Below are 13340 nucleotides of genomic sequence, written 5' to 3'. Positions count from 1 at the left end.
ATGAACTTCGATTCGCTCAACACTAGTAACTACCCATGTATGAGAAAAATACCATCCGTGTGCCTTTAATTAATACTTGCATTCAATGTCTATAAATGGACACACTTTAATGATATTCTCTTGACTATAAAAAATCCTATTGAAATTAAAATGAATGTAATGTAAGGGAAGGTGTTATAATTTGGTTAATGTACTGCAGCTGTCTGAAACAGATGAAAAATAATGATAGTTTTGTAATACAGTAATTCATCTGAGATGTGGTTACTATACTTACGTACAAACGCTGGTTTACATCAGACATTTAAAAAAAAAAAAAAAAAATGCCAAAACCATTTTTGGAAATTATATTAAATCAATTATATGAAACTTAGTAATAAAATATACTGTAATACGAGCTTTACTGAAATGTATCTGTATAGTAGCATTTTTCAGCCCTGGGTTCCTTACAACATGGTCGGGGGTTGCCCAGAAGACAGGAACAAGTCCTGTGACATCCACAGTAGGAAAAGCACACCAATATTAGCCTGTTCATAGGTGCCTGGTATGGGAGCAGGTAAGTGGCCAACATATTTGGACCAGAATATAGAACTATTGGATATTTTACCTGCTCCTACACTAGATTTCCTTGGGTAAGAGTAAGAGTTTCGGTACTCTAAGGTAATAGTGGTTGAAAATGTACAGTATTGAGGGGGTCATTTACAAAAGCTCCTGTATGCCAGAAACTGGGACAAAAAAAAGTCACAAACTACAGATATGTGACTTTTTAAATGCCAATGCACCTAAATTTAGGCAGAAGTGGCGTTTTTATGCCACCCTCGACACTTTCTGCCTCGTCATAAATTCAGTCCATCCTCCGGCAGCGCAGGGGTTATCAAAGCAAGGTCAAAAGGGCCAGTCTTTGATAAATGACCTCCATTGTTTCTATCAGATGCTATAACCATAATTGTCATTTTCAAGAAATTGCTGCTCAAAGTTCTATGGTCCAATAAAATGCTGCACCCAGGCCTCACTGGTTAAGACGTGCAGCTGCATGTGAACAATGTTCACTTTACTGGAGGATGATTAGACGTGTGTGCTTACTTCTCACTCAAGAATAGGGAAATTCATTATTTTGCTCTTACATTTGGGACAGGACCCAGTTGTCAGGGTCAATGACAAGGGTATGACCTAGGCTACATATTCTTCTATGACACATCTGATAGATAATAGAAGTTACTCACTATAAACTTCTTAAAAAGAATTGTAATTCCTACATTATGTTATTCAAATTAGAACCATATATTTTTTGAGTTATGGACTTTCTTAAATGTATTTTTTGTACACAATTACCAGGTTCAGACATTTGCGTCAAGATGGAATAAATTGTAGGTTTTTTAATGGTATTTTTGCAGCTTTTGATGCTTTTTTTACATTTACTATTGTTGCATTTTAGCAGCATTTTGCAAGAAGAATGTTAACCCCAAGGTTAGCTAAAATGGCATTTTCTCAGTTGTTTCTCTTTTTGTGTTCATGGCATAGATAGCATGTCACTAATGGTGTTTTTAATGCATTTTTGCATACCCTTTTCTACTGGGAAGAAAACACACGCCCCAAAAAATTATTCATGCATGAAATGAAAAATGTCACAAAAAAACACCTAAATAATGCATGCATTTTACCAGCTTAAAAAAAAAATGGGAGCTTGTTCTAGACATGCTGTGTGGCCTGTGTGGAGGTCACTGTGTGTGGATGGGGTGGAGAAGGAGGCCAGCTGTGACCATCACCTATTGATGAAAGAGTATCCTTGTTACCTGTCACTGTAATCGTGCCTGTGATGATAATGGTATGACAGCTAAAAAGTGATCTCTACATAACAAAAAGTGTCAGTCTATTATGAAGTTTCATGATTTTTAAGTACAGATTTTCACCTGAAAAGTTTGGAAAAATAATCAAAATAAATAAAATACATTTTAAATAAAAAAATATATAAACATTACATCATTTTTTCTGATACATTCCCATTAAGGTGGCAGTTATATGTTTCTTATGAGAGATACATTTATTGCAAATCAAAAAGACTGCACTATATATATTTATATATATATATATATATATATATATATATATACAGTACAGACCAAAAGTTTGGACACACCTTCTCATTCAAACAGTTTTCTTTATTTTCATGACTATGAAAATTGTAGATTCACACTGAAGGCATCAAAACTATGAATTAACACATGTGGAATTATATACATAACAAAAAAGTGTGAAACAACTGAAAATATCTCATATTCTAGGTTCTTCAAAGTAGCCACCTTTTGCTTTGATTACTGCTTTGCACACTCTTGGCATTCTCTTCATGAGCTTCAAGAGGTAGCCACCTGAAATGGTCTTTCAACAGTCTTGAAGGAGTTCCCAGAGATGCTTAGCACTTGTTGGCCCTTTTGCCTTCACTCTGCGGTCCAGCTCACCCCAAACCATCTCGATTGGGTTCAGGTCTGGTGACTGTGGAGGCCAGGTCATCTGGCGCAGCACCCCATCACTCTCCTTCATTGTAAAATAGCCCTTACACAGCCTGGAGGTGTGTTTGGGGTCATTGTCCTGTTGAAAAATAAATGATGGTCCAACTAAACGCAAACCGGATGGAATAGCATGCCGCTGCAAGATGCTGTGGTAGCCATGCTGGTTCAGTATGCCTTCGATTTTGAATAAATCCCCAACAGTGTCACCAGCAAAGCACCCCCACACCATCACACCTCCTCCTCCATGCTTCACAGTGGGAACCAGGCATGTAGAGTCCATCCGTTCACCTTTTCTGCGTCGCACAAAGACACGGTGGTTGGAACCAAAGATCTCAAATTTGGACTCATCAGACCAAAGCACAGATTTCCACTGGTCTGATGTCCATTCCTTGTGTTCTTTAGCCCAAACAAGTCTCTTCTGCTTGCCTATCCTTAGCAGTGGTTTCCTAGCAGATATTCTACCATGAAGACCTGATTCACACAGTCTCCTCTTAACAGTTGTTCTAGAGATGTGTCTGCTGCTAGAACTCTGTGTGGCATTGACCTGGTCTCTAATCTGAGCTGCTGTTAACCTGCTTTCTGAGGCTGGTGACTCGGATGAACTTATCCTCCGCAGCAGAGTTGACTCTTGGTCTTCCTTTCCTTGGGCGGTCCGCATGTGAGCCAGTTTCTTTGTAGCGCTTGATGGTTTTTGTGACTGCACTTGGGGACACTTTCAAAGTTTCCCAATTTTTCGGACTGACTGACCTTCATTCCTTAAAGTAATGATGGCCATTGGTTTTTCTTTACTTAGCTGCTTTTTTCTTGCCATAATACAAATTCTAACAGTCTATTCAGTAGGACTATCAGCTGTGTATCCACCTGACTTCTCCACAACGCAACTGATGGTCCCAACCCCATTTATAAAGCAAGAAATCCCACTTATTAAACCTGACAGGGCACACCTGTGAAGTGAAAACCATTTCAGGTGACTACCTCTTGAAGCTCATGAAGAGAATGCCAAGAGTGTGCAAAGCAGTAATCAAAGCAAAAGGTGGCTACTTTGAAGAACCTAGAATATGAGATATTTTCAGTTGTTTCACACTTTTTTGTTATGTATATAATTCCACATGTGTTAATTCATAGTTTTGATGCCTTCAGTGTGAATCTACAATTTTCATAGTCATGAAAATAAAGAAAACTCTTTGAATGAGAAGGTGTGTCCAAACATTTGGTCTGTACTGTATATATATAGTTGAGTATATGTATATAATGAGTTTCTGTCTATCTGTCTCTGTCTGTTTTTTATGCGTGACTAAACGACTGGACCGATCTTCACCAAATTTGGCAGACAGGTACATCAGGTATCTCTCAGCTCTCTAGGACGTACCGTTCCTGAGATACAGTATTCCCAAAAAATGACCCACATTAGCCAATACAAGCCTGCAAGTCTTTGTCTTCAAATCCCAACTGCCATGAACACAGTTTTACTCCAGGTTTCCATAACAACCCAGCCATTTTTATTTACTGCCTAATAGGGTGGGCATTGTGTAGGTCACTGTTTTTAAACAGGCGGGCACAGTGGAGGTCACTGTTATTAAAGGGGTGGGCACTGTGGAGATCACTGTTATTAAAGGGACACTAACAGCCCCAATTAGCATATTTTGGTATATATACGTCAGTACAGGTCTTATAAAGTCTATTAAAATGATCTAAGTATCCCCCCTGTCCACCTTATAAATACCAAAATATAAAGTTATATAACCTGCTTGTCCGGTCACCAATCTGCCCAAGGGGCGGCGTTTCATCACAAAATGCGCCCAGCCAGCCGCTCCCAACTGCCGTTCTGAAGCCCCGCCCAGCTCATCAATATTCACTTCGCTGGGCGGCGGCTACAACTCTCCCGACAGCTGAGACTGCAGCACTTGAGTCCGGAGAGTTGTAGCCGTCGCCCAGCTATGGAAATGTAAATAGAGTGATTCCCTGTCCCTTATGTTTGTCAATCCCTCATGACCACAGGGAGGGAGTACTCATTTTTAGGATCCCAGCGCTGGTACAGTTTCAGACCCTTCGCTATATGCATTTACCATGTACAGCGGAGAAGAACTGTGTGAAACGCATATTCTGTCGATGCGTTCCACTCCTGAGTCAGGCGCATGGGCAGTAGCAAGGAATAGGCGGACCGTAAGCCTGTGCGCTCCACGCCTGCGTTCCACCTACAGGAAGTGGACGCGGGCCGGCGCCCCATGTGATCCTAGCTTCCGGAAGCGATATTCAGGTGCCGCCCATCAATTCGCTGGCCGGCGGCTACAACTCTCCCGACTCAAGTGCCCGGCGCATGCGCATAAAGCAGAGGCTGCAGCACTTGAGTCCGGAGAGTTGTAGCCGCCGCCCAGCGAAATGAATATTGATAAGCTGGGCGGGGCTTCAGAACGGCAGTTGGGAGCGGCTGGCTGGGCGCATTTTGTGATGAAACGCCGCCCCTTGGTCAGATTGGTGACCGGACAAGCAGGTTATATAACTTTATATTTCGGTATTTATAAGGTGGACAGGGGGGCTACTTAGATCATTTTAATAGACTTTATAAGACCTGTACTGACGTATATATACCTAAATATGCTAAGTGGGGCTGTCAGTGTCCCTTTAAATTGGCGGGCACTGTGCAGGTCACTGTTATTAAAGGGGCGGGTGCTATGAAGGTCCCTGTTAAAGGGGCGGTCACTGTGAAAGTCACTGTTAAAGGGGCGTTAACTGTTAAAGGGGAAGTCACTGTGAAAGTCACTGTTAATGTCATGCCCTGCTCGGGCTACGTGCGGAGGTCTGCCAGATTAGCAGCACGTGTCTAGTCTTTTGTTTTGTTTTGGAGTCGAGCTAGATCCGCCTCCCTTCAGGTGCACTGGGTGGGGTCATTGGTTTAAATTACACCCACTCCCAGTGTTCCGTGTGGGTTATAGCTTCTGTCTGTCTCTGTTAAAGCAAGGAAGGAAGGATTGTCTGTTCCTGCTCAGAAAAGATAAGTTGTTTTTTGTTATCTGGTGGTTTTCTGTCTAGGCTGTTAGAGAGACGCCTGTCCCCTCCAGGTTCTGAGGGAGCAGGCTGCCTCTATTCCCCTTTTCACCATCTTAGGGATTTTAGGGTATTTTCAGCCCAGGCACAAGGACACGTTATTCCCACCTTAAGGGTCTGAACGTGGGCATAGCAGTATAGGGAGAGCTGATAGGGATTTGCCAGGAGGCGACAGTTATCCTCAGCTTCTCGCCTAGAAACTTGTTTGTTTACTTTTCTGTGTATCTGATATCCTGTCCGCCGTGACAGTTAAAAGGGCGGTCACTGTGAAAGTCACTGTTAAAGGGGCGGTCACTGTGAAAGTCACTGTTAAAGGGTCGGTCACTGTTAAAGGGGCAGTCACTGTTAAAGGGGAGGTCACAGTGAAAGTCACTGTTAAAAGGGGAAGTCACTGTGAAAGTGACTGTTAGAGGGGTGACCACTGTAAAAGTCACCGTTAAAAAGGCAGTCACTGTTAAAGGGACGGTCACTGTTAAAGGGGAGGTCACAGTGAAAGTCACTGTTAAAAGGGGAAGTCACTGTGAAAGTCACTGGTAAAGGGGTGACCACTGTGAAAGTCACTGTTAAAAAGGCAGTCACTGTTAAAGGGACGGTCACTGTTAAAGGGGAGGTCACAGTGAAAGTCACTGTTAAAAGGGGAAGTCACTGTGAAAGTCACTGTTAAAGGGGCGGTCACTGTGAAAGTCACTGTTAAATGGGCGTTCACTGTGAAAGTCACTATTAAAGGGGCGGTGTCACGATAGGTAGGTAAGCGGGAAAATAACCAAACACCCTGGGCAAACCTTAAAGGGAACCTGTCACCTGGATTTTGGTTATAGAGCTGAGGACATGGGTTGCTAGATCACCGCTAGCACATCCGCAATACCCAGTCCCCATAGCTCTGTGTGCTTTTATTGTGTATAAAAACCGATTTGATACATATGCAAATTAAGCTGAGATGAGTCAGAGCTTGAAAATATGACTCTTCTCTGGTCACACAAGTAAGATATGACTCTTTTGTGTTAATTTGCATATGTATCAAATCGTTTTTTTGACACAATAAAAGCACACAGAGCTATGGGGACTGGGTATTGCAGATGTGCTAGTGGCCATCTAGCAACCCATGTCCTCAGCTCTATGCACAAAATCCTGGTGACAGGTTCCCTTTAAGCAGCAGGGTAAAGGGAAGAGGAACCCTGATTCTTCAAACCAGGAGGAAGCAAGCGTCTCCCTAGAGGCCTAGATAAAACACACAAAGGGAAATAAAGGAGAGGACTTATCTTGAGCAGAGCTGGAGCAGACGATCCACCACAAATCAAGAGCTCCCAGGAAAGAACTATAACCCGCACAGGCCACCGGGGGAAGGAGGGATAAATTGCCTCACTAGCAATGAACCCAGTACACCTAAAGGGGAGGTGGATCCAACTCAAACCCAAATCAAAATAAACAGAGAAGTCAGACATGTGCAGTCAGTCTGACAGACCTCCGCACATTCACAGGGCAAAGCGTGACAGGCGGTCACTGTGAAAGTCACTGTTAAAGGGGCGGTCACTGTTAAAGGGACGGCCACTGTAAAAGTCACTGTTAAAGGGGCGGTCATTGTAAAAGTCACTGTTAAAGGGGCAGTCACTGTAAAAGTCACTGCTAAAGGGGCGGGCACTGTAAAGGTCACTGTTAAAGGGGCGGGCACTGTAAAGGTCACTGTTAAAGGGGCGGGCACTTTGAAGGTCACTGTTAAAGGGGCGGACACTGTGAAGGTAACTGTCAAAGGGGCAGACACTGTGAAGGTCACTGTTAAAGGGGCAGCCACTATGAAGGTCACTGTTAAAGGGATGGTCAATGCTAAAGGGGCGGTCACTGTTAAAGGTGCCGGCACTGTGGAGGTCACTGTTAAAGGGGCAGGCACTGTTAAAGGGGCGGGCACTGTGAAGGTCATTGTTAAAGGGGAGGGCACTGTGGAGTTCAATGATAAAGGGGTGGCCACTGTGGAGGTCAATGTTAAAGGAGCTGCCACTGTGGAGGTCATTGTTAAATGGGCGGGTACTGGAGAGGTCACTGTTATGGGGGAAACTGTCGATATCTTTTTATGACACACGGAAACAAAAAATGAATTAGATAAAATATACCCGTGCAAAGCCGGGTCCTTATGCTAGTATATATATATATATATATATGTGAAACTCAAAAAATTTGAATATCGTGCAAAGTTCAATTATTTCAGTAATGCAATTTAAAAGGTGAAACTAATATATGAGAGACTCATTACATGCAAAGCGAGATATTTCAAGGCTTCATTTGTTATCATTTGGATGATTATGACTTACAGCTTATGAAAACCCCAAAGTCACAATCTCAGGTAAACTTTGTTCAGGGGGTATGGATTAATTAGCTAGCTAGAGTGTGACACTTTGAGCCTAGACTATTGAACCTATTAATAATATTAAAATTTTAAGTTGCATTACTGAAATAAATTAACTTTTGCACGATATTCACATTTTTTCACCTGTTTCCATCTTTGGCAACCACCCTAAGTGATACAACTAATTATATATATATATATATATATATATAGATATATATATAGATATATATAGATATATATACATATATATATATATAACTTGGAAAAATAGGACTGCACGCCAGGATAAAAGTGAATTATGTGAACTTTTATTCACCCATAATATGGCACAGTGCCCGGCACTTTAACAATGACCTCCACAGTGTCCGCCCCTTTAACAATGACCTCCACAGTGCCCACTCCATTAACAGTAACCTCCACATTGCCCATCCCTTTAATAGTGGCCGCCCTTTAACAGTGATCTTCACAGTGCCTGAGCCTTTAACAATGACTTCCACAGTACCTGCCCCCTTAACAGTGACCTCCACAGTGCCCGCCCTTTTAACATTAACCTTCATAATGGCCGCCCATTAAACAGTGACCTCCACAGTACCCAACCACGCCCCCTTCCCTGCCCTATCACTGTGACTGACAGCCGGCAGTTCGGCAAAGCCAGCCGAACTGTCGTGCATAAGCGCTGTCAATCACAGCAAAGGGGCAGGGAAGGGGGTGTGGTTACCGGGACTTGAAGCAAGGAGGCCGCTGCCTCCGTGACTTCAAGCCTGACTAGAGAAGCGCGCTGGCAGGGGATTAAAGAATGTTTTTACAGCTTTTGGTTCATCTGCCTGCAGGAAGAAAATAATCGTTACAAACACGCTGCTGGCTACTCTAAGGTACTGCTGTCGGCTTGGGATGTTTGTTGGAGGTGACAGGTTCCCTTTAAAGAGCTGAGAACTGCTAAAACCTGTGATTAGTTGTTATGGCAACCTGGAGTAGTACCTGTGAGCTTCTATTGGCTAATAAGGGACTTGCTACCGTGGAAATGGCAGTTCGGATTTAAGTAAAAGGCTTGCTGGCTTCTATTGGCTAATGGAGGTAATTTTTTTCTCAGGAACGGTAACTCTTAGAGAGCTGAGACCCAGTCTAAAACCTTCCCAGAGATCTGATATACCTGTGTGCCAAATTTGGTGAAGATCGGTCCAGTCGTTTGGTCGCACATAAAGAACGTCCAGACAGACAGGCAGACGTCTAGACAGACAGAAACAAATTTTTATATATATATATATATATATATATATATATAGAGAGAGAGAGAGAGAGATAAATATATATATATATATATATATATAGATAGATAGATATATATTATACATACAAATACATACAAATAAGAAAAAATGGCAGCACAGACAAAAAGACAGCAGCAACAGGTGGGCGCAAAGCCCAATGGGAATAAGCAATTACCCACAATATAAAAATCAAAAAGAGGGCAGCACTCCAAAGTAAAAAAGAAAAAACTTTTATTCACCCAAGTGGTACAGCGACATTTCAGCCTGCTCCGCCTGCTTCATTCATAAAGTGGGAGGAGCAGGGGCGTGACGTAGTGAGTGATGTTAAGCTGCCGCCCGGCCTGCCTGCTACGGGAGTTTTAAGTGAGTACTACAGTGGATTACTCTACTGCTGCAAATAATTGCTATAGTTTAACAAAGCACCCATGCCTACAGTGAGCGGGGCCTGGTGTAATAGAATACAGTGACTGCACCGGGCCCTGTTGCCATTCCAATATCAGTTGCTGGCCCCCATCCCCTCCTCTCTCCCCGCTGATACATTGCGGCCGGCAATGTATCAGTGTTAAATGGCAGCATTCGCCCCATAAGGCGCACTCCCATTCCCCCCCACTGCCATTTTTGGGGAAAAATAGTGCGTCTTATAGGGCAAAAAATACAGTATATATATATATATATATATATATATATATATATATAAAGAAAAAATATAAATGTACTGTACCTTTTAGGAAAAACTCAGCCAATTTCTTTCTGTATATTTTATAGTCAACTTCCAGAAACACACAGAAGATTATGCGATCTATCTGCAAAAAAAAAAAAAAAAAACAACAGTAGAGAATATTAAGAATCAATGGTAATACTTTTCTAATTATTTCCAATAGACATAATCACCTAACTCTGACATTTCAGATTATTTCACTTCTCTTACAAATAAGCAGTTATACAATCAGGGGAAAAGTAAGTCAAATAAATAATCCTTCCCTGACATTTCCGTGAATAATCTCCAATATGAGATCCTGCAAGGCAAGCAATTCTCATACATAATTATTTGCACAATACTAATCATGAACGAGCAGGAAGAGGATGTTATATGCTTCCCTGATAAATGCACAGAACGCAAATACAATAAATAATTCATGCAAATACAGTAAGCAAATTTAAAACATTTTGTTAATTTATGGGGTATTATTTTTAAATTCCCGCCAGTGCTTTGGATATTCATCCAGCACAAATGAAAATATGGAAATTCATTTAGAGAAAGCGAGTCCTGAGTCTCAGAACTCATTAGGAACTCAGAGAATAAGCAATTCAAAATATAGCATCATATTTATCAAATTATTAATTTCAACATCTTCTCTTTTTAATATATCTAAATGGATTTTAGCTATATTTCACTAATTCACCAGCAGGGACTTCTAGAAATATGTTTCTAAAATTACTTGCAGCGGAGTACTTCATCTATATAGTGTATTATCAGAGATTCACCGTCGGCTGTATTTTCTTTAGTTTTTTCCCCACCTCTTCTAGTCAGTTCCCTGTGATTAAGGGCCTCTTTATCACAGGGACCTTGTGGGTAATATAAAACTGCAGGCAAGGTCACATCGGCCCAACAGAGGATGCCCCACTGAACTGAGGTTTTTACCAAATAATAGTCCTCAACAGTTGACTTTGAAGCCAATCACTCGCCACTAGCATTTATTTCTTAGGGGACCTGTTAGACAGCATGGTTTTCGGGCCAATTATAGGGAACAAGTAGTTAATTTGCCCATTTAATCAAGCAGCTGATCAGCCGACGAACGGACAGACACTCGTTTATCTGCTGATGAACAATTTTCATCAGGATGAAAGATGCCGGATAATCGTCGGCACATCTACTTGTGTAATCAGGGATGTGATGCCAATAACGAATAGAACAGAATGAGGGAGGAATGACTGCGGTAGTAATTGTTCCTCCCCCATTTAGTTTGCATCAGCCTGAGTAATAAGGTGGGCGCAAATGAGCATTGATGGGTGTGTTATCAACCATCAGAGCTCAAACTGCTTGAATATCAGGCAATGTAATAGGACCCTTAGGATGCAAGACCATAATGAGTGCCAATGGACGATACAACAAGTCCACCAGGGCCTTCTACATGGGCCTGTGCAAACTGTATGAGGCAGGCTCGGACTGGCCCACAGGGGAACAGGTGAATCCCCGATGCCTCACCCCTTTTACAAGCGGCACATGGTACAGTAGACTGACAGCACTAGATAGAGATAGGCAGCATAGAGCATCTCAACCAGCCTATGTTGATATGAAAACCTGGGCACATTTTTTTTACAAAGCACCCAGTTTAATATTATAGACTTATTGGGTGGCTCAGATGACTTTTAGATATAGAGTCAGGCTAGCCATGTCCACCTTCCCCAGGGATGTGTCCTCTCGAAGTCAGTGCATGGGTCCCCATAACTATATTGTAGCATCTTGCAGCCTCTGACACTGTATGGGTGGCTTAGTTGGCATGAAGCTTTACAGTGGGCACCTAAAATCAATTTTACTGGAGGGCCCTAAGCACCCCAGTCCGACACTGGTATGAGGGATGTTTATACACGGGTATTTGCTTCCGACAAACGATTATTGTTCTGTTAGAATAAAGAATCGACCAGCTGACAAATGGCTATCGTCCTCTTATGATTATCGTCCCATGTAAAAGGTCATTTAACAGGCAGTTCACAAGTATCCTTATCAACCTTCCTGATGGGTTGTCCTGGGTGTACGACCATACAAGGAGAGTGTTTATACATAAAGGGTACATTTCTTACTATGCTAGCATCTCAGTATCTTCAGAAAGGTCATAATAAGAAAGATCATACATTTAATGATTAACATAGAAAAAATTTGTGGTGGAAATTTGCAAAACATATCTATCATGATATGAGATATCAAAGAATATATGTATGCTTTTAAAACTTCTTTTATTACACAATTTCATGTGAAATAAAAAAATTAACTTTGTAAATAGTCTTAGGCTAAAAAGACTAACATTTTATCTATACAGCTCCTATGCAGATCTGTGTGCATCTCCACAGACTTCAAACAGTGTTCGGTCAGTGTTTGATCAGTGATTTCCATTAGCCATGAGTAAATCTCACAAAGATATAAGTAGAGATGAGCGAATCGAAGTTGACGAAGTCAAATTCGATCCGAATTTCAGGAAAAATTCGATCTGCACCGAATCCGAATTTCCTCATGCTTCGTGGTAACAAATCGCATTTGATTTAAAATGGCTGCTGCACGTGTTAGGACATGGAGCAAGGAACTCTGGGAAGAGGGCTCACCCACAATACCATGCATACAGCCAATCAGCAGCCAGCCCTGTGATGTTACAGCCCTATAAATAGCCATAAATAGCCTCAGCCATCTTGGATTCAGCCATTTTCCAGTGTTATTAGTTCAGGGATAGACGTCAGCAGGCGCTAGGGTCAGTGGTAGAAAAGACTTTAAAACTTTTATTTTGCTGAATAGAAGTTCAGGGAAAGGATAGGGAGGAATCATTCCACAGTATTGAAGCAGAACAGGGATCAGTAGGGGAGGTTACAGCCTGGGTAATAGAAACAATCCTATTACACCTTGCTGCACTGACTGGGGATCCAAATTGCCATTATACAGCTCTGTAATTCCAGCAAACCGTTCTTGTTATTGGGGTGCAAGTGCTGTGTGACACAGCCATTAACAGGGTTTATTACAAGGAAATATGTATGTCTTATTTGTCCTTGTGCGGTGCAGATATATGTTCTATAGCATTTTTTTGCTTGTATTAATGGAAAAAAGGGCTTATTAGCAGTTGTGTGGTGAAGTGTGAAAAATACTGCCCTTTTTGGCGTGTATTAGTGGCAGAATAATATATATTACTTGCCATTCAGCGGTGCAGTTATATGTTCTAAATCCCTTATTGGCGTGTGTTAGTGGCAGAAAAATATATATTATTTGCCGTTCAGCGGTGCAGTTACATGTTCTAAAGCCTTTTGTGGAGTTGATAAGTGGAAAAAAGTAAAGGCCTGTTTGCGGTTTAGCGGTGCAGTTACATGTTGTAAAGCCCTTTTTGGCTTGTATTAGTGGCAAAAAAATATATATATTATTTGCCGTTCAGCGGTGCACTTATATCTTCTAAAGCCCTTTTTGGCGTGTATTAGTGGCACACA

The 13340-nt window shown here is 41.7% G+C and overlaps 1 protein-coding gene across 1 annotated transcript in view; it reads right to left on the bottom strand.

Annotated features, from left to right (window-relative positions):
- The window catches only part of MACROD2 (mono-ADP ribosylhydrolase 2), a 2142907-nt gene that overhangs the window by 84722 nt on the left and 2044845 nt on the right, over window positions 1-13340 (bottom strand). The window contains exon 8 of the mRNA XM_044291259.1: window positions 9880-9961. Within this exon, the coding sequence (XP_044147194.1) occupies window positions 9880-9961 (82 nt within the window). The remainder of the gene's footprint in view (window positions 1-9879; window positions 9962-13340) is intronic.

Source organism: Bufo gargarizans, chromosome 4 (assembly GCF_014858855.1).
Source record: "Bufo gargarizans isolate SCDJY-AF-19 chromosome 4, ASM1485885v1, whole genome shotgun sequence".
In the NCBI taxonomy this organism is placed as follows: Eukaryota; Metazoa; Chordata; class Amphibia; order Anura; family Bufonidae; genus Bufo; species Bufo gargarizans.
This window is presented reverse-complemented; position numbering and strand designations above follow the sequence as displayed.